The sequence below is a fragment of the Geotrypetes seraphini genome, chromosome 4 (genome assembly GCF_902459505.1).
Source record: "Geotrypetes seraphini chromosome 4, aGeoSer1.1, whole genome shotgun sequence".
Taxonomy (NCBI): domain Eukaryota; kingdom Metazoa; phylum Chordata; class Amphibia; order Gymnophiona; family Dermophiidae; genus Geotrypetes; species Geotrypetes seraphini.
The window spans coordinates 236,249,452-236,273,965 of NC_047087.1; the positions used below are offsets into that span (position 1 = coordinate 236,249,452).

The 24,514-nt window shown below is 43.4% G+C and overlaps 1 protein-coding gene across 4 annotated transcripts in view; it reads right to left on the bottom strand.

The window, feature by feature from the left end:
• Positions 1–12,142: 12,142 nt before the first annotated feature.
• The window catches only part of MAPK8 (mitogen-activated protein kinase 8), an 84,613-nt gene continuing 72,241 nt past the window's right edge, over positions 12,143–24,514 (bottom strand). For 3 of the 4 annotated variants that reach the window (XM_033942085.1, XM_033942082.1, XM_033942084.1), the window contains 3 exons: positions 22,221–22,284; positions 16,087–16,164; positions 12,143–13,158 (listed from right to left, as the gene is read on the bottom strand). In XM_033942085.1, coding sequence (XP_033797976.1) covers positions 13,016–13,158; positions 16,087–16,164; positions 22,221–22,284 — 285 coding nt within the window. In that variant the 3' untranslated portion in view covers positions 12,143–13,015. Of the gene's footprint in view, positions 13,164–16,086; positions 16,165–22,220; positions 22,285–24,514 lie in introns of all 4 variants that reach the window. The other variant, XM_033942086.1, reaches the window with a different exon arrangement.

The window sequence follows — 24,514 nt, forward strand, 5'->3', positions numbered from 1 at the left end:
CAGACCACTACTTCGTGTATGTTTAGAACACATCCTCAACCCAAAAATTGCCTAAGTCCCAAACGTCCAAAACAAAACCTTTTAGGCAAAGGAGGGGGCCAATCTTTCACCTAAAAGCACAATCCTTTAACCGGCGTCTCTCATAAACAACGCCGGTTAGAGAAACGTGGATCCATCCCCCCCTGTAATGATCGCAGCAGGAGAGATGCCCAATCTCTCCTGCCAGAAACCACCTGAACCCACACAATCTTCACCAACAGGAGAGATGCCCAATCTCTCCTGCCGAGCAACCCCCCCCACCCCCCACCAAACCCGCATGCTCTTCACCTGCAGGAGGGATGCCTAAAATTCTGGTTGGCCCATGTGCCTAAGGCCCCTCCTGGTGGAGGTGGGTCTGGGAGATTGGGCTGGGTGTTCCAGCAGGGGGGTGGGGGTGGGTGTCCGGAATGAGGGACTGAGCATCCCTCCTGCCAGTGAAGAACGTGCTGGTTCAGTGAGTGTGTCCAGCAGGAGGAACTGGACATTTCATCTGCCGGTGAAGATCATGCGGGCTCAGGGGTGTTCCAGCAGAAGAGATTGGGCATCTCTCCTGCTGCAATGTGTCGGGGGGGGTTCGTGGCGGCAGGAGTGGGCATCTCTCCTGCCACGATGTGTCATGGAGGGGTTATGGCAGGTGGCAGCAGGAGAGATTAGGCATCTCTCCTGCTGCAATCGTTACGGGTGCAGGGGGACGGGATGACTTGGTCGCTGAGCTGATCGTGGCAGCCACAATCAGCTCAGCAGCTCAATCCGGAACTTATGCCTGTTTTGACTTCGTCTAAGTTAAAATGTATAAGTTCTGTCTGGCAATTTGTCAAACTTTTGGGGTTATGACTGCCACATGACTAAATCTAGGTCAGCCCATATTCCGCCCACCTCTGCCCTATCCACTCCTTCAAAAATGCCTGTTTTCACTCTGGACATATAGCAGCACAAAAAAGGCCTAAGCTGATTTTAGATACATCTAAAACCAGTTTTGATGATGGGTGCTTGGACAACCTGTCTTTTTGATCGTGCAAGTACTGACTTAGGCCGGTTTTTGGACTTTTAAAATTTTTTTTATTAGAGCCCCATAGGCTTCTTGTAGAGTCTACAAACTTCCAACATTTTGTTTTTATTGCAATCTACAATTTAGCATTTACATTATTAAGTTCTTCATGGTTGACAGATGCCTTCTGCCTACGCTTTCTCGAGGAGATGTGATGCTATAGAAGTTCCAAAACTAACAAAGATAAATTTAATTTGACGTATCTTCTTGACAATAACAGTATTGTACAACTCTGCTGTGCTGATTGCAGTCAGATCAAAGATGTTGTGGAAAACCTGAAGTGCCATCTGCAACTTCCCCATTTTGTGAAATACTTTATTGCGATTTGATCCAAAATTTCAACCCTCAATTTTGTCAGAAGAGGCTACTATTTTGGCTATCTTCTTTCTCTCAGTGTCAATATGTACATCTGGATGGAGAGTACTAAGTAGAAGAACATTGTTGTATACCTTTCTTTGGTAAACAGTGATAGTGCAATCTCTATATTTCATCTTGTGGGTTTAAAGATTCACTCAGAAATTTTAAGCTAATGGTAGAACCTCTCATTGTGACTCACTATTCTCACAATGCTTGTAATTCTTGGTCTCCAACTTCTTAGCTAATTTCACTGAAAAAAAAAATAAAAGGTTAGTAGCAATATATTTTCCCCTGTTCCAGGAAGGATCTAACAGCTTGAAGATAACATGTTCTGAAGGAGACTGGCCAGGAAGTCAGAAATCATCTTAACTAAGTATGGGAAGCCATTCAAAAGAGCTTTGTTTCAGCATCTGCTGCAAAGCAGAATTTCATTTCAAATTTGCTAACCATGTACTGGATAATTGGACAACTTGCTTTTATATTCTCTTAGGCTACTGTGCTGGTGTCATGATTGTTGCAGTTGTCTGGTTCTCGCCACCTCTGAGTAGGTAGAACCGATGTTTCAGCCATCATGCTGTGGCTTGCTTCAAGGTGTGCTGTGAGGTCTGCAGTTTGCCTTGAGATATATATATATATATATATATATATATATATATATCATCATCATAATAAAACGCTAAGCGTGTATGTGCACTCTTACCTGCGTGATCTGTAGGTCCGTGGCTGGCAGGAGTGCGCATGCGCGCTTAGCTGTGCCAATGGCCGGCAGAGAAATTGTAAAGCGCAGGCCTCCCTGCTCTCTAGTAATCGATGGGTCCGTGATCCGTAGCTCTGTGCACGGCGGTTTCCCCAGTGACGGCTGTGTTTTCCATGCAGCGGTTTCCCCTGATGAAAAAGGAGACTGTGTCGGTGGAGGTTTTCACGCCTCATTTTCCCCAGTGGACAATATGAGCCTACAGCAAGCCCTGCCCCAGCTGCCTCTGAAAGCAAGGGACACTTCGCAGATAAGAGGGGAGGAAGCCACAGAAGTCAGCTGTTTGCCTGGCGTCTTTCCCTTGCCAGCGTGTAGCATCGTCGAAGGCAACGACCTTGAAAAAAAAGTATTTGCACGCCTAGCAACCACCGTGTGAGGAGCACACGAGGCAAGCAAAAATAACTGCCAGCTTCCACACACAAACCCCAGACAATTACTGATTTAGAAGGTTGGGTTGTTTTTTTGTTTTTTTTTTACAGCAGTTTGCTGGGCAGGAAAAAATACTTGCGGTTTGCTTTGGGTGAAGGGTGTGTGCTGGGGAAGCTGTGAACTTTTGTGCATTGATTTAGGTAAAGGGTGGGGGTGGTGTGCTGGGGAAGAGGCCCAGGGAGCAATCTTGCTTTGCTTTAGGGAGAGGGGTGTGATTAGTTGGGGACAGGTAACATCTTGGACAGGGGAAGCAGGGAAGGGAGAAGGAGTACTACTGGACAGGGGGGGAGTGCTACTGTTGGACAGGGGGGATCAGGGAAGGGGTGTTGCTGGACAAGGGGGAGGTAAAAGGAAGGGATAAGGGCTACTGCTGGACAGGGAGAGCAGGGAAGGGGTGCTACTGGACATGGGAGAGAGACAGAAAGACAGACAGACAGGGCCAGGAAGAAAGAAAGAAATGCCTAAGTCTACACTTCTATTCTAACACCCGTTAATGTAACGGGCTAAAAAACTAGTATGTGTGTATGTGTGTGTGTGTGTTTGTGTGTTTGTGTGGAAGAGCATAATTAAAAAAAAGGTCTAAGTCCGATTTGGATGTAGGATGCTAGTAGCCCAAAGTTGGCAGCGTCAAAATGTCCATTCTTGAAAAGTATGTCTATAATTTTTTTCCGAAAATCATCCAGGCGTTTGATCGTCCAGACTGCCACTAAGTCTATCTTTATACCACATTCTCAACCAAAAATTTGCCAAGTCCCAAACACCCAGAAGAAGACCTTTTGGAAGTGGGAGGGGCCAGCATTGTGATGGACTGGCCACTCAGACATGGCAACAGAGCAGAGGGGCATCTTACAGGGCACTGCTGTGAACTTCATAAAAATCTCACCATAACTCCCTTATTGGTGTATGGTGAGCTCCCCAAAACACCCCCAATAACCCTTATGGCTGCAGGTGGCACCTATATGGCAGTGATCACAAAAATCAATACTTCTTTAACACTGAAATAGTTTATATAACATTGTATTCATACCGAAAGTCCTCAGAACGCCACACTAACTCGTTTGAATAGTGTGGCAGCACTCCTCACTGGAGCCCTTGTTTACGGCGTGTATTATTTATACTTCTAAAACTTTTTCTGTTTTTAATTTTAAAGCGTCAGTGCTTATAATTTAATGAATAATTTAATATAGAGTGCAACTTAGCTTGTGAACATTTCTGCACCAGCCCCCTCCTAGGTAATATAAAAATTAATCTCATGGAAGCAATAATAAAACCTCCTGATTCAGTGTACAAGCTCTGCCAAATAGTACATGGATACCTGATATTCAAGTTCTTCCTTCTTACAGAACAGGAGAGTGTGGGAGAGAACTTAGCCCATTACCTGACATGAAGATAGTAGGCAGAGATTGTTGCCATATGGATTCACCCAAAACAGCCAATTAGAAACCAAAGAGGTTTAATTGACAAGAGACTTCACCAATCAGAGATTGTATTTTGCGTGTATCAAGATGGCGGCAGCATTGTCTCATGATGCCATCTCAGGTTAATTAAACTTCCTTGGTTTAAAAGCATTTCTGCCATATTGGTAAAAGAAGCTGTTTAGAATTAAACTGCACTCTATTTTTTCTATTCTGTTCTTTCTACTATTATTCTGTGTGTTTGAACAGTCATTTATTTTCAACATAACTGTCAACTATTTACTTTTATTGGGCTGTGTCATTTTCTTGTACAAATTAGTTTTTCCTCGCATAAACTTAGAACATTGCTATTTAGAGTCTATTTGCCAGCAGCAAACAACCCTAAAAAAACCCCACCTTAGTCCATAGGAATCAATTATATTCTCAGCTGTGTAAACTTGTTTACTGTGTGGAATTGCCAAATTGTAAAGAACAGCGAGAGAGGAGGGTCCCCCTCCCCCCAGCACAAAGTAAACATAGAATCTAGAATTCCACTTTTGACATTTAAATAAAAACAGAAGCAGATGCTACAAATCTGTGAATTGTTGTCAGTCAGCAAAATAAAAGTATAGTAGCCATTTAAAATTGCACATCGGTTAATGGGGATAACAAGCATTCATTAGTATATATTTAGTTTAACACATCCTAAAAAAATGATGGGTCAATATTCAGCAGCCATTGTTAAAAATTTTTTTTAAAAATACTAGTCATGGTGGTTAAAAACTAATATTCAGCATTACTTTTGAAAAACTGAGCAGTGCTGAATATCCGATTAGAGCAGCGAATGCCACCACACTGTGTCCACTATATGGACAGAAGTGATATTCAAACTGTCCTGAATCTGAATAGTTATTTGAATAGCAGTCTGAATATGGGTGTTCTGCAGATAACTTATCACTACTCTGCACGTGCCGAGATGGTCTGTAGGATATTTAGTGGCACTCTCTGAACAATGACACTGAAAGTGCACAAGGAATTATTCTGATAACAGCTGTCATTATTCAGATAATTTATTTTGAATATCTGACCCTTAACCATAGAAAACCAATTTAACATGTATTAACCTTTTGTGTCTTACAGTTGTATATATCTCCAGTCCTTCCTTAGTTTATATTTTAACCTATGATACATACAATTAATATTATTTTTATTAACCCTTTATTTGGCATTGTTGCCAATAATGTAGTGAGGGTGAGAGGCACTCGGGGCAGTGGTCCCCTCCCCCCTCCTCATGCTTCTTTGCCGTCCCCTCCTGCTGCACGCACGCCACTTCTCTTCCCCGTACCACTGTAATGCTCCTGGCACGAGCAGCAACCCCCAACCTGCTGTCGTGCCAACGTCGGCTCTTCTTCTGACATCACTTCCTTGGCACAGGGTTAAAATGAATAAGTGAATTGAACTTAAAACTCCAAATTCCAGAAAGTTAGAAAAATCCAAACACAAACTGAAGTTTGCCAATATCGGAGACAAAGACAGATGGCAAGCTAGACCTATGTTCTCACCATTTTGGAAGTTCTTAGAACAGTCTAAGTGACTGAAAAAACCTCTAGAATTCATTTATATGAGACAAAATAAATACCCCCCCCCCCCCCTTTTAGAAAAGCACAGAAGAGGTTTTTAGCACCGGCTGTCTGAATGCTCTGCACCGACACTCATAGGAACACTTATGACTGTCGGAGCAGCGCAGAACATTCAGCACACTGGCCAGCGCTACAAACCTCTTCTACGCTTTTGGAAAAGGGGGGGGGGGGTGTAAATTAAGTAAATTTAAGCACAGTGTCTGCATAATTTCATCATAAGACCAATAGTTATAAAAAGGCTCATCTTCCAAATTTAGACACATAGTTCAAGTGCATATTTTTAGTTGAACCTAGGACCCTATGTTCCCAGTGAAAGCTCATTAGGTTGCTAAATTTAGGGTCTTTTCTTTATTTTCCTAGGTTTAGGAGCCCAGTGCTAAAAATCAGTGCTAAGCTATTAATTGCCTGCTTTCCACACCCCATATTCAATCATAGGTCCCCAATTCTTAAACTCTTAAATTGAGCTGCCTAAAGAAACTAGGAGGTTAATTTTCAAAAGAAGTTATACATTTATTTATTTAACAAATTTCTCAACCGCCTATCCATTTATTGCTATATGGATATTGTCGAAGTGAAAATACATTTAACTGTCCCACCACTATGGAAGCAATTCTTTTAAGTGGGTGCTCCATTTACATGACCAAAGCTGCACAGTAGCAGTCTTACAGAAGCTAAGGGTTGGATTCTATAAACAGCCTAGCGGCGCTTACATTGTAAGCGCCACTCAGCGCCATTTATAGCATCTCATCTAATAGTGCCTAGGTGTGCTTAGGTGTCACTAGGTGTCCTGAAGATATATTAAGCTGGGTTTTACTGAGCCTAATTTTCCAGCGCCTAACTAGGATGCCTAGCAATGCCTAAGTCAACCACACCTATTCTCTGACTGTAACCTTGCCTGCTTTTCAAGCAAGTGTTAGGTGTCAGAAGGTGCCTTGACTTAGGTGTCGTTAAATGCTGCATGGAATTTTGTGCCTTTTTAAAAATTAATTATTCAATTAATTCCAATGGCATAGTCAATTACCACTCCATTTAAGCTAATTGAAATAATTTAGGTTAGGCCTATGCCCTGAATAGCTTCTTCCTTCCTGGTTAGTCTTGTAAGCTCTTCTGTTCCTGTGTGCTGTGTTCTCTCTCTCTTGGCACCGTTTCCCTTTGGACCAGCCTGCACTCTAAAATAAATGATTTCCTCTGCTTCTTTTAGGAGTGACTGCAAACCTACCTCTCCAACCCCCATCTCTCTTGCTGCCTGCCAGTAGCCCCTCCCCCACTCTCTGGCTGGTTGTAGCCCCTCCCAAGTAAGCACTCAGGTGACCACACTAATCCTGCTATTTAATCTAAGCCCTGTCTGTGTGGTGTGAGATGCATCACATGACAAAGGAGTGCGAACAAGGAGCACATGACCTCTTGAGGATACCACCCTATTCTCTCTACCTCACTTCTTGTATATTTCTATTTCCTTTTTCTATTCCTCTTCTTATGACTAATTCACTTTCTGCATCTCATTCTCACTCCTCCCAATCTCATTCCCTTTCCCTCTCCTTTCCAAGCCACAAGTCCTCACTATCATTCTCCTTTACCTATTCCCCTTCCAAGCCATCTCGTCATCTACTTTATTCTCTGCTCTCAAACATTCTCTCCCTTCCATTCATCCAACTCCTTTTTCTTTGAACACTTCCTGTCTTCGTCATTGCTGTCCTTATTCCCTATTGCTTCAACACACACTCCTACTCCTTCTTCTGCTCACCGAGAGAGGACAATCCCAACCCAGCCCCTCCACACCATCTGCTTCCCCACAGGTATAACCACTCTAATCTTATACCTATTCCTCTCCTTTGTTCTCATGTACCCTGTGGAATGCTCATTCTGCCTCCAACAATCTGTCCTACATTCATGACCTCTTTATCGCCCATTCCCTCAGAGATGTGGATTTGCCCAAGGACTCCACTGCAGCTGCTGCCTTTTCCCATGGTGGCTATCCCTTCTCCCATGAGTGAATGTTTCTCTCCTATGATTATGGCCTGCACTTGCAGAAGAGATGGGATTGGATGCTTCTCAAAACACATTTTTTTCTGTAAGCTTTTGGGGCAGATTCTCTAACATTAGACATATCTATTGAAGATTTCAACAGATTTCCCTTAAAATTCACAATGTAATTTAATTTTGAGTTATTATATAATTTGTTTGTTCTCTGTGTGCTTTTCTATTTTAAATGGTGTTCCTTTATTTTAATTTACACATTTGATGTTTATGTAAACCACTGAGATCTCTGTTAAGATTTGGCGGTATTTAAAGTTTTAATAAACAAATATATATGATACACACAAGGCTGGACTGCCCAGACCCACCCAATCTCAGCTCAGACCATCAATCGGATTCCTACCTGCAAGTCAATCCAGTCCTGCACAACCGTACTCAGCCAGTCTCAGCCACCAGTGCAGAATCAGGATTTTGTTTTTACTAGGGATTCTGTATTGGTTTGGCCTATGCCTGCAGCAGGCAGCAGTGCTCAGTCCTCCAGTAGCAGCAGCACTCTACTCTCCTGCTGCAGCCCAATGGGCTTTATAGGAGGGCCAAGCCACAAGCACATACTACAGCAATCATCAGGGCCACTAATCTCCAGAAAGCAAGACAAGCTCAAGAAAGCAGGTAAATAAATATCATTTATTATGGGTCAGTAGGTCACAGACACGGACCCATCCAATATTGTTAACCCATTTGACCCATGACCCACTATCAGCTCTGCTTTCTAATTCTAGTATGTAGAATAGATATAGTTTTCTTTGCCTAAGTTTGTCTCTTGCAGCATTTTACTAGCAAAATATAATGCATGGTAAATTTACCAACTATTGAGGCATGTTCAGCTTGTTTACTCCGGTTGCATGTTCTTTACTGTATGTTAAGTTTATTTGCAATTAGCATGGATGCACTTAACAGATTCTCAAAGAGAACATTAAGTACACTACCTTAGTTTTATCAGAGTGTGGCGCAGTGGTTAAAGCTACAGCCTCAGCACCCTGGGGTTATGGGTTCAAACTAGAGGTCTGCACGGGAACGGGTCCCGCGGGAATCCCCCTCTAACCCACGGGGACCCCCTCTGGCCCACGGGACAACCACGGGGACTCCCCTCTAGCCAACGGGACTCCCATGGGGATGGAAGGCTTTGGAAGCAGGATTCATCCATATAATATAATGGACATGTCAGCCTTAGTAAAAGAGGGGGTTTATAAGTTAATTATCTGAACAGAAAACAAAAAAAGGGTTCCACCAAAGAGATTCCACAAGGAAAACAGCAAGCGCAAACACAAAAGAAACTGTGGAATTGATGATCCCGTCAGAAGTAATTGCTGCTTTTTATGGGGAGGGGGGATGGAGGTAATTCCTTGCGGGGATGGGTGGGGATGGAGAGGATCCTGACGGGGTCGGGTGGGGACGGAGAGGATCCTGGCGGGGATGGGCAGGGATGGGTGGGATTTCTGTCCCCGTGCAACTCTCTAGTTCAAACCCACACTGCTCCTTATGACCCTGAGCAAATCACATATCCCCTTCCCCCGTTGCTTCAGGTACATTAGACAGATTGTGAGCCTGCCAGGACAGACAGGGAAAAATGCTTGAGTACCTGAATAAACTCATGTAAACCGTTCTGAGCTCTCCTGGGAGAACAGTATAGAAAATTGAATAAATAAATAAAGATGAAGTCTATGCCAAATCTCTGATTGTAACCTGTGCAATCCTTACCCCATTCTCATAATCTTACAGAAGTTATTTGGTATTGACTCACTGTGTTTATGAAACAATACTCTATAAAATTATTGAAACCATGCAAGAGTTTTTTTAGCGCCGTCCAGCTCGCTGAATGCTCTGCGCTCCTCCAATAAGGGGGGGAGGGTTAGTTTTATAAGTTTCTTAAAATTTACAGCAGTTTACTTTTATTACAAACAGTTCTCAGTTTCACCTCATTATAATAAAAAATAAGTGTATGAAATAAAATTAATAAAAGAAAACACAAAAAATTAAAAGTGAAAGCAGTGTCTGCCTAAAGAAAAAGTTTATTAAAGACCATTTAAACTTTTTTAACAATTAGCCTAATAAAAGACAAAACCAAAAAATAGTTTTGAGTTTTCAAGTAATTTTTATTCTTCTGCTTTAACAAAGTATTCCATTTCTAATCACATTTCCACCATCTTTCAAATTTTGGGTTTAAAAATGTGAACATCTCTAGGTTGTACCCTCCTGAAATCTGCAATGAGATCAGACTATTAAAAAATAATCAGCAAAACCAGGAATTCTACAATAAAGAATACTGGATATTTCATTAATTGCTACAACCTAGTATGCACAAGAAGCAATCTAGTGAATAAATAAAAACTGTAAAAAGGGAAGCAGGGATTGCATTTTGCAACATAAAGTGGTACTGGTTCCCAGCTAACCCCCAAATGAAAAAAAACCCTTTCCCTGCAAAATCTTAGAATAAAAATTTACAACAGTCACATGGGGCATCCTGCATACACAAAAGTACATCATCTATCTTGGAAGATAGCCTCTGTGTTTCTAACACTTTATTAAGATTCTCTTATTTAGTTAAGTCACTTCACATTTTGATGCTATATATAAATACCTTGCTCTTAGTGTAACAAGGTAATCAACATGGCCTGAGTACATTAAAAAAACAATGGCATTTATCAAAGTAATTAACATGATTGTTTCTCATTCTTACAGAGGTACATACATCAATGTGAAAATATTAAATGTAAACATGTGACAGATGTAAATGGGCAGCAGTGCCATAGTTCAGCTAGTGTAGTGTTGTACAAACAGTACAAAAGCAGCTTATTGACCACACAGCTCCATCCTTATAGAACTCCTGCTCAGCTGTGTGGAATGACTGGGGCAGTGATGATTACCGACAAAGAATCTGCAACGTCTCTCATCAGAATGATGACAAAAGACAAGAATTAAATCTAATTTATCCAGAAATAAAGAGCTGTTATACTGAGAGAAGAATGGAATCTTCTGTACAGCGTCCAAACTTATGGGGAAGGCTAAATGAAGCGTGTGCTATATAGAAAGGTGTTAAAATAGACACGAGGAAGGAAGAAAGAAATGGATCTTATGATATTCCGGTTATAGAGAGAGATGAATAGAATGTGCTACTCAAATCAAACAAGTTCTTCAAGCTAAACAGAAGCTGTGGCATATAGACTAATCATGAAGTATAAGGAGGTAAAGCTACTTGATCTTTCAGCACCATTTAAGATACCATGTTTTGTTCGATTCATGCAGACAGAACCTGCAGGAAATCTGCCACAATTAATTATCCCTGGCATTACTGACCCGACAAAATCTTGTTTCATAGGATTGAAAAGGCAGGCAAAGGGGCATACACACAAAATAAGCATTCCCTCAACAAAAGATATTACTTTAAAACCAGTCTGGCTAGATGGAAGGGGGGGGGGGTGTTAAAGACGATCATGACATGTTCGAGACGTTTAAGTATATTACCGGCCGTATCGAGATGGAAGAAGAGATTCTCTTTCTCAAAGGACCCTCAGCCACAAGAGGGCATCTGCTCAAACTCAGGGGCGGGAAATTTCATGGTGACACCAGGAAATATTTTTTCACCGAGTGGTTGATCCTTGGAACGAGCTCCCAGTGCAGATGATCGAGGCAAACAGTGTGCAAGAATTTAAGAGCAAATAGGATGCCCATGTGGGATCCCTTAGAGGGTTAAGCCAAGGGAACCTGTCACCAGGAGTGGGATCCCTAGGACAGTAGACTTGGGGGTGGGTCAGTAGAGTGGGCAGACCTGATGGGCTATGGCCCTTATCTGCCGTCATCTTCTATGTTTCTATGACATAGCTAAGTTTATCTTTGTTAAATCTAGGTTTTGAATTGGGTTTATATTGTGCAGATGCTCAACAATTGAAAAGTTACCCTGTTGACACTAGATTTACAACATAAAATTCTTGACTCTAGATTTACAACATAAAATTCTTGACTCAAAAAGAAAAAGCCAGACTAAAGAAAAGTCTAAGAAACTTTGGATATGTGAACAACAGCTGCAAAAGGCAAAACTCACTTCTAGCAATACAGGTAAACACATTTCGTGTTTCTGTGGCATCTAGTACAAGTAAACAATTTATTTGCAGTTTAATGAGTTATTTACGGAGGAGTTTGTTTCCTACTGGCTGATGCTTTACCATGCTGAGTTCAGTATGTGCTTTCAACAATGTACAGTCAAACCTTGGTTTGCGAGCATAATTCGTTCCAGAAGCATGCTTGTAATCCAAAGCACTCGTATATCAAAGCGAATTCCCCCTTAGGAAATAATGGAAACTCAAGATGATTCATTCCACAACCCAAAAACATTAATACAGAATACTATACGTACTTGTATTGGAAGACCTCACTCATTTAGAACAGTTACTACACTCCTACAGCATCAGAGAGAGAAGAACCATTGGCTCAATTGTGGTGATGTGACGCGTGCATACTGTATGTACTTGTATTGCAAGACTTTGCTTGTATATCAAGTTAAAATTTAATAAAATGTTTGCAAAACACTTACAAACCAAGTTACTTGCAATCCAAGGTTTTACTGTACTTTGATTTTCTTTTGCTTCATTTTGGCTGTGTCAGGGAAATGGAAAGGCAGAATGCAAGGTTGTTGAAATGAATGAATGAATGTGTATTTGAAGCTTGAAGAGTACGTCGTCATGCTACTAAAGGCAAACTGCTGTCTCTTGTATTCTCGTTAACAAATGATTAAAGTTACCTTCATGTAATTGCACCACACTGTAGTGTTTGTCTAAGAAAAAAAGTTACTTGACAACAGCTTGTCAAGAATGGCTATTTTTTTTTTTCTAATTTATGTTTGCTTCCAGAAATAAAACAAACAATCCAGCATTTATACATAGGAGTGATAACAAGAACAAAATTTTTCAAATCAATTCTATTAAAAAAAAGTAAAAAAATAAATTGAAAAACCTATAAAACATCTTAAATAATTCACAATATGGTATTACACCGCATATAAGTTTCTCTGGTAAAATAAATCTTACAAGTTTGGTAATGACAAAGTAACATGATAGGAAAAGCAAAACAAAATGTTGAATTTCTAAACCTCAATAAAATTAAAGTGACATTTATAGAATACGATGCAGCTGAAAATAAAACATATTTGCAGCCGCCTTTAATCACAACTTAACAGCTTCAAAAATTACAGCACTATAAAATAAACTACTAGACAATTTTTTAAAATAATACCACTGGTATTTTTTCTATTGTTCTACTTGAAGAACTTAAAGGAAACCCTCCCAACTTTCCTTCCCCCCTCCCCCCACAAAGAAAGTCATAGTCATCTACAGCAGCCCAAAGGACCAGCTGATGTTTCTAGACTATCATCAGTATCAGAAGCCAATGTTGGATCTGTTGACATGGAGGACCCATCGACAGATGAAGATGAAGATGGATGTTGAGAACCATTAGTTACTGCCGCACCTGTGCTATGAGAAACAGAACAGCAAATCAGTTACAAATACAGTCTCCCAACTGTAGAAGGAAAAAAAACCATAATAAAATCTGGTAGAATTCAACAGAAATATAACACACAACACATTTTCAAACTTTGTAGAATTCATAACTGATGTTGCTGTTGCCCTCCAGTGGTCACAAATGATATTTTTGAATGGCTAGAAATTTCAAAAAGTTATTTTTTAAAAAACTTAAAAATGAAGGCCCCTTTTACTAAGCCACAGTAGAGGTTTCAACCATGGCCCAGGATGCTAAATGCTCCAGTGTTCATAGGAATTCTATGAGTGTTGAAGCAACATCGGAGCATTTAGTGCTCTGGGCCACAGTAGAAACCTCTAGTGCGGCTTAGTAAAAGGGGGGAGGGGGTAAGCTGCCAGTGAATTGGGTCTCAACATATCTTAGTATAGTTTGCCTTATGCTTTACAACTTTATATCCAACATACAATTTCTTTATTTTTATTTTTACTGGAAGTCATCAGAGAATTTCAGCTTTAGAAAATGGTATTCGGTGTTTAATTTTATTCTTACTATTATCTAAAACATGGTATAAAGGAGTGCAGGGGTGTCCAACTTGCGGCCCCGTGAAGTATTTTGTGTGGCCCTGGTCGAGGGCGATGCAGTGTTTTCCTCTGTTGCCCCCGGGTGTTTACTGTCTTGCCGGCTCCCTCCTCTGTCTTGCTGCAGCATTTGCGCAGCCCCAGAAACATTTTTTTCGGCCAATGCGGCCCAGGAAAGCCAAAAGGTTGGACACCCCTGGAGTAAAGTATGATTGAGATATATACAACGAAAGTGTTCTATCCTATGCTATGTTTCCATTCTAGGCACTTGGAAAAGAGCCGAGAGGAGTCTCAACGACGAAGAGGACAATCCAAATAAAAGTTGTGAGGCAATAGATGTCAATCACTCAGCAATGGGTTTGTCCAGAATACACTATATTGGTAAACAGCAGGGTATGTAGAAAAGGACTCGACACTGACAGTGTTTCAGCAATCCTGCCTTTGTCAAGTCTCCAAATGTAGTCTGAGTGATACATATTCCAAAGGATACAATAAGTGGTGCGAGTCAGACTATAGGTGCAGGAGAGAGAATTCTCCGATGACTGTGGCAAACTCCCAAGCCCCAAGAGAGAGTAGGAGTTTGCCAGTCACTAGAGAATTCTCTCTCCTGCACCTATAGTCTGACTCGCACCACTTATTGTATCCTTTGGAATATGTATCACTCGGACTACGTATCACTCGGACTACATTTAGAGACTCTCGTCAAAGGCAGGATTGTCGAAACACTGTCAAGTGTCGAGTCCTTTTCTGCATACCCTGCTCATTACCAATAAAATGTATTCTGGATAAGCCCATCGCTGAGTGATTGACAGCTATTGCCTAACGACTCCTTTATTTGGATGTTTTCATTCTAATCATTAATAGTCCCAGATAAATTTTGGTCTCTGTTTTATCAATGTCTCTAGCAGAATTTATATTGCCTTCCAGTGGCTTACCTAGGGTATGTGACATCCAGGGCCCATTGTTTTTTGACATCCCTGCCATCGTTTTTGAACCCCCCCCCCTCAATGTAAAAACATACTTTTAGTAATGTTCCCCCAGGTGCAAGCCATGAGGGGGGTATTCCTGGCCTGGGAGTCATGGTCCAGGAACTTCCCTTCTCATGGCCTGGTGCCAAGGCTCTGGATAGTCCCCGTGGCCCAGCATGTTCATAGCCTTCTCTCCTGTCTGATGGCCCTTTACCTTCCGTGAAGCTGAAAAAAAAACTGTCGGCCTCGGCAGAGATTCAGCTACGTTGCCCGCGGCTCCCCTTCCTGCTTTCCGTGTCTGCCTCTCCTGCAATCCACACGGGCGGAAACAGGAAGTTGCGTCATTGGCAGACACGGAAAGCAGGAAGGGGCGCCGCAGGCGATGTAGCTGAATCAAGGCCGAGGCCGGTAGTTTTTCATTCTAATTAATGACTTTGATTTCACATCTATTACATCTATTGGGCTCTATACAAAAATCTGACCTTACAGGACAGAGGTCTTCTTACCTAAATATACCCAACTGTTCACCAATATGCATTTTATTTTCAAGAAATTCACCCATACATTATGAAATACAAGCTGTAACCCAGTAAAAACAGAATAGTCTGTCCAATGATCCCTGACCCAGTCCAACCCAAACACTTTCCCAACCACTCCAGATCACCTTCAGCATCATCCTCCATCATTACTGGTACCGCACAATGTCCTACCTCCCTTTTGAGAATGTGGACATCATTATTGATCCCATGCAAAATTTCAAATGAGCACCTTGTCAGCCAAATATAACAGCAGTATGGGTGGAGAATCAGCAACCAAAGGTATTATATAAACAGATAGGCAGGCAGGTAATATGATCATAAGGACTACAGCTATATATCAGTAGTCTTAACAGATACATTTTTTCAAACACAACTGGTATTAAACATAGAAACATGATGGCAGATAAAGGCCAAATGGCCCATCCAGTCTGCCCATCCACAGTATCCGTTTTCCTACTTTCCCCTAAGATATCCCATGTGCCTGTCCCACACTTTCTTGAAATCAGACAGTTTCTAAAAAGTATTTCCTTAGATTACTTCTGAGCCTATCACCTCTTAACCTCATCCTATTTCCTCTCATTCCAGAGCTTCCTTTCAAATGAAAGAGACTCATCTCATACACATTTATGCCACATAGGTACTTAAATGTGTCTATCATATCTCCTTCATAAGTACTGTATATCCTATATAAAATAGTTTGATAACTATATTTAAGGAAAAATTTACAGTTATGCTCTATTTGATAAAGAACCAATTATAAATAAAGGAAGGATTATTGTAGAAAGATGTATTTCACGAGAAATCATAGTTGCTAAAAATTCTGTAACCAACCTAAAGAAGCTGGCTGGCCACGTACAACTCCATTCTTAGCTCTTTCTTCCCAGTCTAAGACTTCTTTATATATCAATTCTGAAAATAAGAAGAGAAAGATACATAAAAAAAAAAGAACTCAAAGAAACATCCTAAGTTGAAATAAAGCATTTTTTAAAAACTTTATTGAAAGATGCAGATCCAGAGAAAACAAAGCATTTGAAGTTTGAAAACAAGCTCAATACTATGCAGCCCGAGAAGAGGAAGAGCAAACATGAGAGGAGAATCATGGTAAAGGTGTATAACAGTTGAAACACAAAGATAGGCTGAGTACTTATTCTTGGGAATAACTTCAAACGTATCACTTCAATCACATCCCAAGCATCTTCCTCCGTATACAGTAATTATTTAACTTTTATTTCAGATATATATAAGCATTTCTAATAGTTTATAATGGACCTCAGAACCACCCACCTCCAAACGTTATAGTATGCTTTTGTAAACGGGGAGTACTGAGTGTATATCTCCTCACCGGTCCAACTTTGAAATTTTTCTAAATCAATTTTCAATCTTTAAATACTTAACTCATTGAGATTGTACTTATCTCTAAAATGCAGCGGTTGGCTTTGATCAGTTGATTGATTATTATTGTTTTTTAAGTTGTTAATAAAGCCCAAAGGTTTAGTGATTTATTAGGTCTTTGATTAGTCGGGTGAAGACAATTCCACAGCTCAATATATATTCTTACCGTTGTTAACTGTTCTTTCTACTTTAAACAACCATGAACTGTTCTAAGAGCATGTCAAGTCCAAGCATTTCAAAACAAAGATAATTCACTCTAAAAAGGGGATGGCTATAATAAGTCTCTAAATGTTTTCAGCTAGTAATTTTCACTGACAGAAGTTAATTACATGGAACTGTTTAAGTCAAGGCAATATCTAGAAGACCAAGTAAACTCTGATAATGCTTCCTGAAGGGCATAGAAAAAGTAGACAGGGACAGATTTTTCAAATTATAGGGCACTCGGAGAAACTGAAAGGGGACAGGTTTAGAACAAACGCTAGGAAGTTCTTTTTTACCCAGAGGGTGGTGGATACATGGAACACGCTTCCGGAGGCTGTGATAGGCAGGAGCACCTTACAGGGCTTCAAAGAAGGTTTGGATAGGTTCCTAGAGGACAAAGGGATTGAGGGGTACAGATAGGAGTAGAGGTAGGTTATAGGGATAGGAGCAAGAGGTAGTTATAGAAATAGTCAGGGACCACTGCTCAGGCAATAGGCCTGATGGGCCGCCGTGGGAGCGGACCGCTGGGCGAGATGGACCTCTGGTCTGCCTCAGCGGAGGCAACTTCTTATGTTCTTAATACTAATCAGATTTGCTAAACAGATCCCACAGATCTCTGTGAATTACATGTTGAAAAAAATTGAGTGGTTGTCTACAGGTCCACAGCACAGTGTTATTTTCACATGGAAGTGTTAGCAAAAGGAAACTTTCCCTACAACCTTATCATAAAAAGTATGCAAAAAGAAAACCTTGATAATCCTGAAACTTTTTTCAAACAAAGCACTTAAGAAGCATGAATTAAATTGAACTGTTCAGTCACTAGAACACAAAATATATTTGGAGGGAAAAAAGTGAGACCTCTAAAGAAAACAACATATTAGGAATATACATAGCCCTAAAAGGGCATCAGATCAGATATTAAAATCCACCAGAAATATATGCTGAAAATTCTGCATCTGGTGAATTGGCAACCACCTTTTGTCAACTGTTAAGTAAGATTGTGGATTTATTATACTTTGGGGTTGTTTAGCAGCCAGTTGCACAAGAAATATTGTGCTGATAAATGGAAGGAAGAATGAATGCAACTAAATATGAACCTTATCCTAGAATTAATGGCCCACAGTCTGGTTACCATTCTATCACAGGCAAAGATCTTAATGCCTTTTTAAGGGGGCAGGTTGTGTAATCTAATTAGCTTGTTAAATTAGTCCCTCTATTTTATATGTAGTATGTTATATGTTACTATTGTGTGATGGTGCTCTGAAGAAACCACTGGATACCTTATTACCATATACAGTGGTGCCTCGCATAACGGACGCCTCGCACAGCGAACGCTGCGCACAACGAACTTTATGTCTTGATTCGTACAACGAACTTCGTTTCACACAACGAAGTCGCCCGAGCTGCATCCTTCCGCGCAGGCACTGCGCTTAACTGCCCTCTCTCCGCCTGGCTCCCTCTTGCCCCCCCCCCGACTCCCCGACACGATCGGGGCAAGAGGGAGCTCAAGCCCTCTTGCCCCCCCGACTCCCCGACACGATCGGGGCAAGAGGGAGCCCAAGCCCTCTTGCCCCCCCGACTCCCCGACACGATCGGGGCAAGAGGGAGCTCAAGCCCTCTTGCCCCCCCCGACTCCCCGACACGATCGGGGCAAGAGGGAGCCCAAGCCCTCTTGCCCCCCCGACTCCCCGACACGATCGGGGCAAGAGGGAGCTCAAGCCCTCTTGCCCCCCCCGACTCCCCGACACGATCGGGGCAAGAGGGAGCCCAAGCCCTCTTGCCCCCCCGACTCCCCGACACGATCGGGGCAAGAGGGAGCTCAAGCCCTCTTGCCCCCCCGACTCCCCGACACGATCGGGGCAAGAGGGAGCCCAAGCCCTCTTGCCCCCCCGACTCCCCGACACGATCGGGCCAGGAGGGAGCCCAAGTCCTCCTGGCCACGGCGACCCCCTAACCCCACCCTGCACTACATTACGGGCAGGAGGGATCCCAGGCCCTCCTGCCCTCGACGCAAACCCCCCCTCCCCCCAACGACCGCCCCCCCCAAGAACCTCCGACCGCCCCCCAGCCGACCCGCGACCCCCCTGGCCGACCCCCACGACACCCCCAACCCCCTTCCCCGTACCTTTCTGTAGTTGGCCGGACAGACGGGAGCCAAACCCGCCTGTCCGGCAGGCAGCCAACGACGGAATGAGGCCGGATTGGCCCATCCGTCCCAAAGCTCCGCCTACTGGTGGGGCCTAAGGCGCCTGGGCCAATCAGAATAGGCCCGGGAGCCTTAGGTCCCTCCTGGGGGCGGGGCCTGAGGCACATGGGCCCAACCCGACCATGTGCCTCAGGCCCTGCCCCCAGGAGGGACCTAAGGCTCCCGGGCCTATTCTGATTGGCCCAGGCGCCTTAGGCCCCACCAGTAGGCGGAGCTTTGGGACGGATGGGCCAATCCGGCCTCATTCCGTCGTTGGCTGCCTGCCGGACAGGCGGGTTTGGCTCCCGTCTGTCCGGCCAACTACAGAAAGGTACGGGGAAGGGGGTTGGGGGTGTCGTGGGGGTCGGCCAGGGGGGTCGCGGGTCGGCTGGGGGGGCGGTCGGAGGTTCTTGGGGGGGGCGGTCGTTGGGGGGAGGGGGGGTTTGCGTCGAGGGCAGGAGGGCCTGGGATCCCTCCTGCCCGTAATGTAGTGCAGGGTGGGGTTAGGGGGTCGCCGTGGCCAGGAGGACTTGGGCTCCCTCCTGGCCCGATATTGTCGGGGAGTTGGGGAATCGGCGGGGCAAGAGGGCTTGGGCTCCCTCTTGCCCCGATCGTGTCGGGGAGTCGGGGGGGCAAGAGGGCTTGGGCTCCCTCTTGCCCCGATCGTGTCGGGGAGTCGGGGGGGCAAGAGGGCTTGGGCTCCCTCTTGCCCCGATCGTGTCGGGGAGTCGGGGGGCAAGAGGGCTTGGGCTCCCTCTTGCCCCGATCGTGTCGGGGAGTCGGGGGGGGGGCAAGAGGGCTTGGGCTCCCTCTTGCCCCGATCGTGTCGGGGAGTCGGGGGGGCAAGAGGGCTTGGGCTCCCTCTTGCCCCGATCGTGTCGGGGAGTCGGGGGGCAAGAGGGCTTGGGCTCCCTCTTGCCCCGATCGTGTCGGGGAGTCGGGGGGGCAAGAGGGCTTGAGCTCCCTCTTGCCCCGATCGTGTCGGGGGTGCCAGGGACCACACGGAGTCACCCACCGTACCACCCGATTCGGGTAAGCGCAGGTATCGGTGGGTGGCTTATTTGCGGGGGGGTGCCTTATTTTACATTTTTTTCTAAAAAGGGGGGGCTGTCTTATTTGATGGCCCTGCCTTATCATCGGGGAAACACGGTAGAAAAAAAAAAAAAATGAACAGTTAAGTCCCAGTTTTTGCCGCTGAGACTCTGCCCTCTCTCACTGTAAAATTAGACTCTACTTAGTCTGTCTTTAAATTTAAAAAATGTGTGTTGTTTTAAAAAACAATTATGTTTTTAGATGTATCTAAATAAAAATAATAACCAAAAATTTATCTTTTTTTATGTCATCTTAGCATATTTTATGCTGCAGAACGAATTATTTTTTTTTTACATGTATTCTTATGGGAAAACGCGTTTCACATAACGAACGTTTCGCATAACAAACTTGCTCCTGGAACCAATTAAGTTCGTTGTGTGAGGCACCACTGTATACTCGAATATAAGTTGATCTGAATATAAGTTTAGACCCCCCCTTTTCCCCAAAAAGGGAGGAAAAATGATTGACTTGAATATAAGTCGGGCGGTTTAATATTCAAGTGCCCTGCCCTGTCAGGCACAGCACCCAGCACCCTTCCCTCCCTCCCCTGTCAGGCATTGCACCCAGCCCCCTTCCTTCCCTCCCTTGTCAGGCATTGCACCCAGCCTGTTCCTTCCCTCCCCAGACTGCACCCTCCCTACCTTCCAGGCTCTGCAGCCTGCCGCCCTCCCTGTCCTAGCCTCAGGCTCATACCTCTACTGGTGATCATCGGTGGAGGTTCAGCGGGCAGGAACAAACTTTCCAAGTTCCTGTCCCGCTATTAACTGGCTGCCTGTGAGCGTTTTCGGCCGCTGAAAAGCATGAGCAGGCGTGCAATTTTGCGCTGCTGCTCAATGGCTTCTGTAATGGCTCCTGCGAACCATGAGGTGTGGTAGAAAGAGAGATCCAGTCATTGCAGAGAAGGGAAAGTGGAGGAGAGTAATGCCAGTTACTAGAAGGGTTAGGGTGGAGGAGAAAAATGGGGCATGCTTTCATTAATAGCCCACCCTAGACTTCAGAAAACCCATTGCTTCTACTAATTAAACTAAAATTAAACACAACTAAAAACAAAGTACTATACTTCCACACACTCCAACAGACAGCACCAACAAGCATCACTCTTCGATCGGGCAAGACCCTCCCTGTAGAAGAATCCTCCAAAATCCTAGGTTGCATACTGGACTGCACACTTACCATGGAACCACAAATCTCGTCTCCGAAAGAAATCCCTCTACACCTTGAGACAACTAAGATTAATCAGACCATACTTTCACCGACACCACTTTGCCTTAATTGTACAACTGATGATACTACCACAACTGGACTACTGCAACTCCATCTACATGGGAATCAATACCGCTCTAATCCACAAAATGCAACTCATCCAAAACAGTGCTGTTAGACTAATCTTTAACCTGAGAAAATATGACTCGATTACAACCTTCATCAGGCAACTGCACTGGCTACCCATCCCATCACAAATAACCTTCAAAACTTCATGCATCATTCACTGCATACTTTATGGAAACTCCGCAGCTCCTCTCATCCAGCTCTTCTCCAAGGCATGGCCTACTTCCCGCAGAACCCTCAACAGAATAATTTTAAATCTCCCTTCCACAAAAAATCTTCAATACAAACGTGTTTGCCACTCCATGCTCACCTTTCTAGGAGTGAAAATTTGGAATGACCTTACTGAAATGACCAGAACAGAACCTACCCACACCATATTGCGGAAGAAACTGAAAACTCATCTATTTGACACTTAATCACATGTATCCTCTCCTTCCCCCTCCATCCCTCTCCCTACCCCCTCCTACCTACCTACCTACCTCTTCTCCCTCCCCTCCTCCTCCTCCCTTCTCCATCCTCGCCCCTCCATAAGTCACCTTGAGCCTGCCTAGGTATAAGCGACGCAGAAATAGATTAGATTAGACTAATAGCCTGGGAATTTATTAGAAACCATATGGTAATTCCTTGCTAAAAGAACCTCAAAAACTGGTACAGAGAATATAACATTCAGCTGCAAAAAACATTTAAATGTATTTTTAAGCTAACAAGTAAAATTTACCATTAACCATTAAGTAAACTAGTAAGGAAGCAGTTTGCATCTCACTACCTTTCCATTCTTCTATTGTGTGCTCTCTCTCGTCCAGTTGCTTATCAGGAATCTTTGGTGGAGGCTGCAAAACATTTGATTCAATAAAATGATGCTATGTCACAGGGAAAAAAACCCCTAAATGCAAGAGACCACCATCCCAAGCTGCCACCCAAACATAACATTTCTTAAATATTCAAGTGTTTTACTATACATAAAATCTATGAATGGTCTTAATGCAATTTGAAGTTGGAAATCAACTTTAGGAAACTTTCCAGAAAACCAAGTTACTTACCTGTAGCAGGTGGGGTGGACTGTAAAATGCAAACCTCACTTATAGGTAATGTCACCTGAAAGAGCCCGGTGAAAGAAAATACCTTCTCCAGCTTAGACAACTTCTAGAAGCTTTTGAGAATAATCACTGGGGATTTCTTCAATCTTTATTAAAGCTGACAATACAACGGCCTTCAAATATCCAAGACCTATAGTAACCAAAGTGTTCAGATATTTGTAAGTTCTGGCTAGTTTAACTAAGGCCAAAGTGAAAGCACCTCTTCTACATAGTGAACAAAAACAATTTAATAATCCTGATTTCTTCAAAATGACAGCTCAGAAAAATAAATTATTTTTTGCACAGCAACCAGCTCTCAAAGAGAGATATATACCCTGCTACGATGAGACCTATCCTCTGTAATATGACTTGATTGTTTAGAAATCTTGAAGATTTGCAGTGTTTCGATCAGCAAGTTTAAAATTGATCATTCCATAACATGAAATCATGAATGAAGTCTCTGTCCAAAGTACTGTTCTTTTTTTAACTGAAAAGTCATGGCATACTTTGACAGAGTATGAAATGATCTTAAAAGCAAATCTGATCCAGATACTGGCAGCATAAAAATCAATACAAGAAAGCCTTTGATTTGAAGACCTTTGTCATTATTTTGACAGCTATTCTTAAAATATTTGGGTCTTTCTCTTATATTTGCTCTATAACTAGATGCAGAATACTCTGGTAAAGACCTTAATCATATCAGTGATAAATGTGGCATACTGATTCCACTAAAAGTGGATCCAGCTCGACAATGGAAGGATGCCCTAGCTCGTTGACTTTACCAAAATTATTCTTAATCTAACTGCCCACAGTGGATGGACTAAATTGTTTGTCATTGCTTGGATAGCTTTGTGACATTAAAGTCTGGCTTATTTCTGTGCCAAAGGTTCTTTCAAGGCAAGCAACGTGGCTTTATTAATGGGCTATGTGCATCTTCAGGGCTTGGATCTGTATTCACACTTCAGTGACCATATATATCCTCTATAATAAAACCCTAAGAGCACATGCGCACTTACAATGCCATGATCCCTGCCTCCGTGATTTGTGCCTCCATGGCCGTGTTTGGCTGTTGCGGCGTGCGGCTGTTTGCAGTGCGTGGCACACGTGACGGTTTCAGCGGCGGTTGGAAGCCGGCCTCAATGATAAAAAAAACAAACAATGCCGGCCTACATGGAAAAACCTGCTGCCCACGGAGACGAACAGGAAGCGAAGGACTGCTGCATGCAGTCGCGCAATCAACTCTAACTCATTATCCCTCCCTCCTCCTCTTCACCCTGATGTCAGGGACTCCCTCTTCTCCCTCACCCACCTCCATCCGTTTCGGGGGGGAGGGGGGAGGAAATCTAGCACCCTGGAGCAGGAGGACAAGGAGAGAGTGTGAGCGTTGGAGATAGCTCCACATAAGGCGGCACTGCAGGCACCCCGGCAACGGGAAGTGAAGGAGAGGGCCCGATGATTCGGATGATAGGGAGAGACCACTGGAATTTGGAACAAATGGTGCTGCTGGACAGGGGGAAGGTAAAAGGAAGGGATAATGGCTACTGTTGTACAGGGGGAGCAGGGAAGGTGTGCTGTTGAACAGGGGGAGCAGTGAAGGTGTGCTGCTAGACAGGGGGGAGGTAAATGTAAGGGAAAAAGCCTACTGTTAGACAATGGGAGCAGAGAAGGGGGGGGTGCTCCTGGACAGGGGGGAGAAAAAAGTAAGGAAGAAGGGCTGCTAGCACCCGTTAATGTAACGGGCTAAAAAACTAGTATATAAATATATAAACACACACACCTTTACGGATTTATTTAATAGAGTTAGAGACAGCAGAGATTCTGTGGGATTGGAGATGAGTGGATGTGGTCTCTTCACAAAAGTAGAAACAAGGAAGCGGTGGGAAATTACAGGCCGGTAAGCTTCATGATGGTAGTAGAAAAATAATGGAGTTGCTACTGAAGAAAACGATAGTTAAATTTCTAGAATACAACAGGCTGCAGGTTC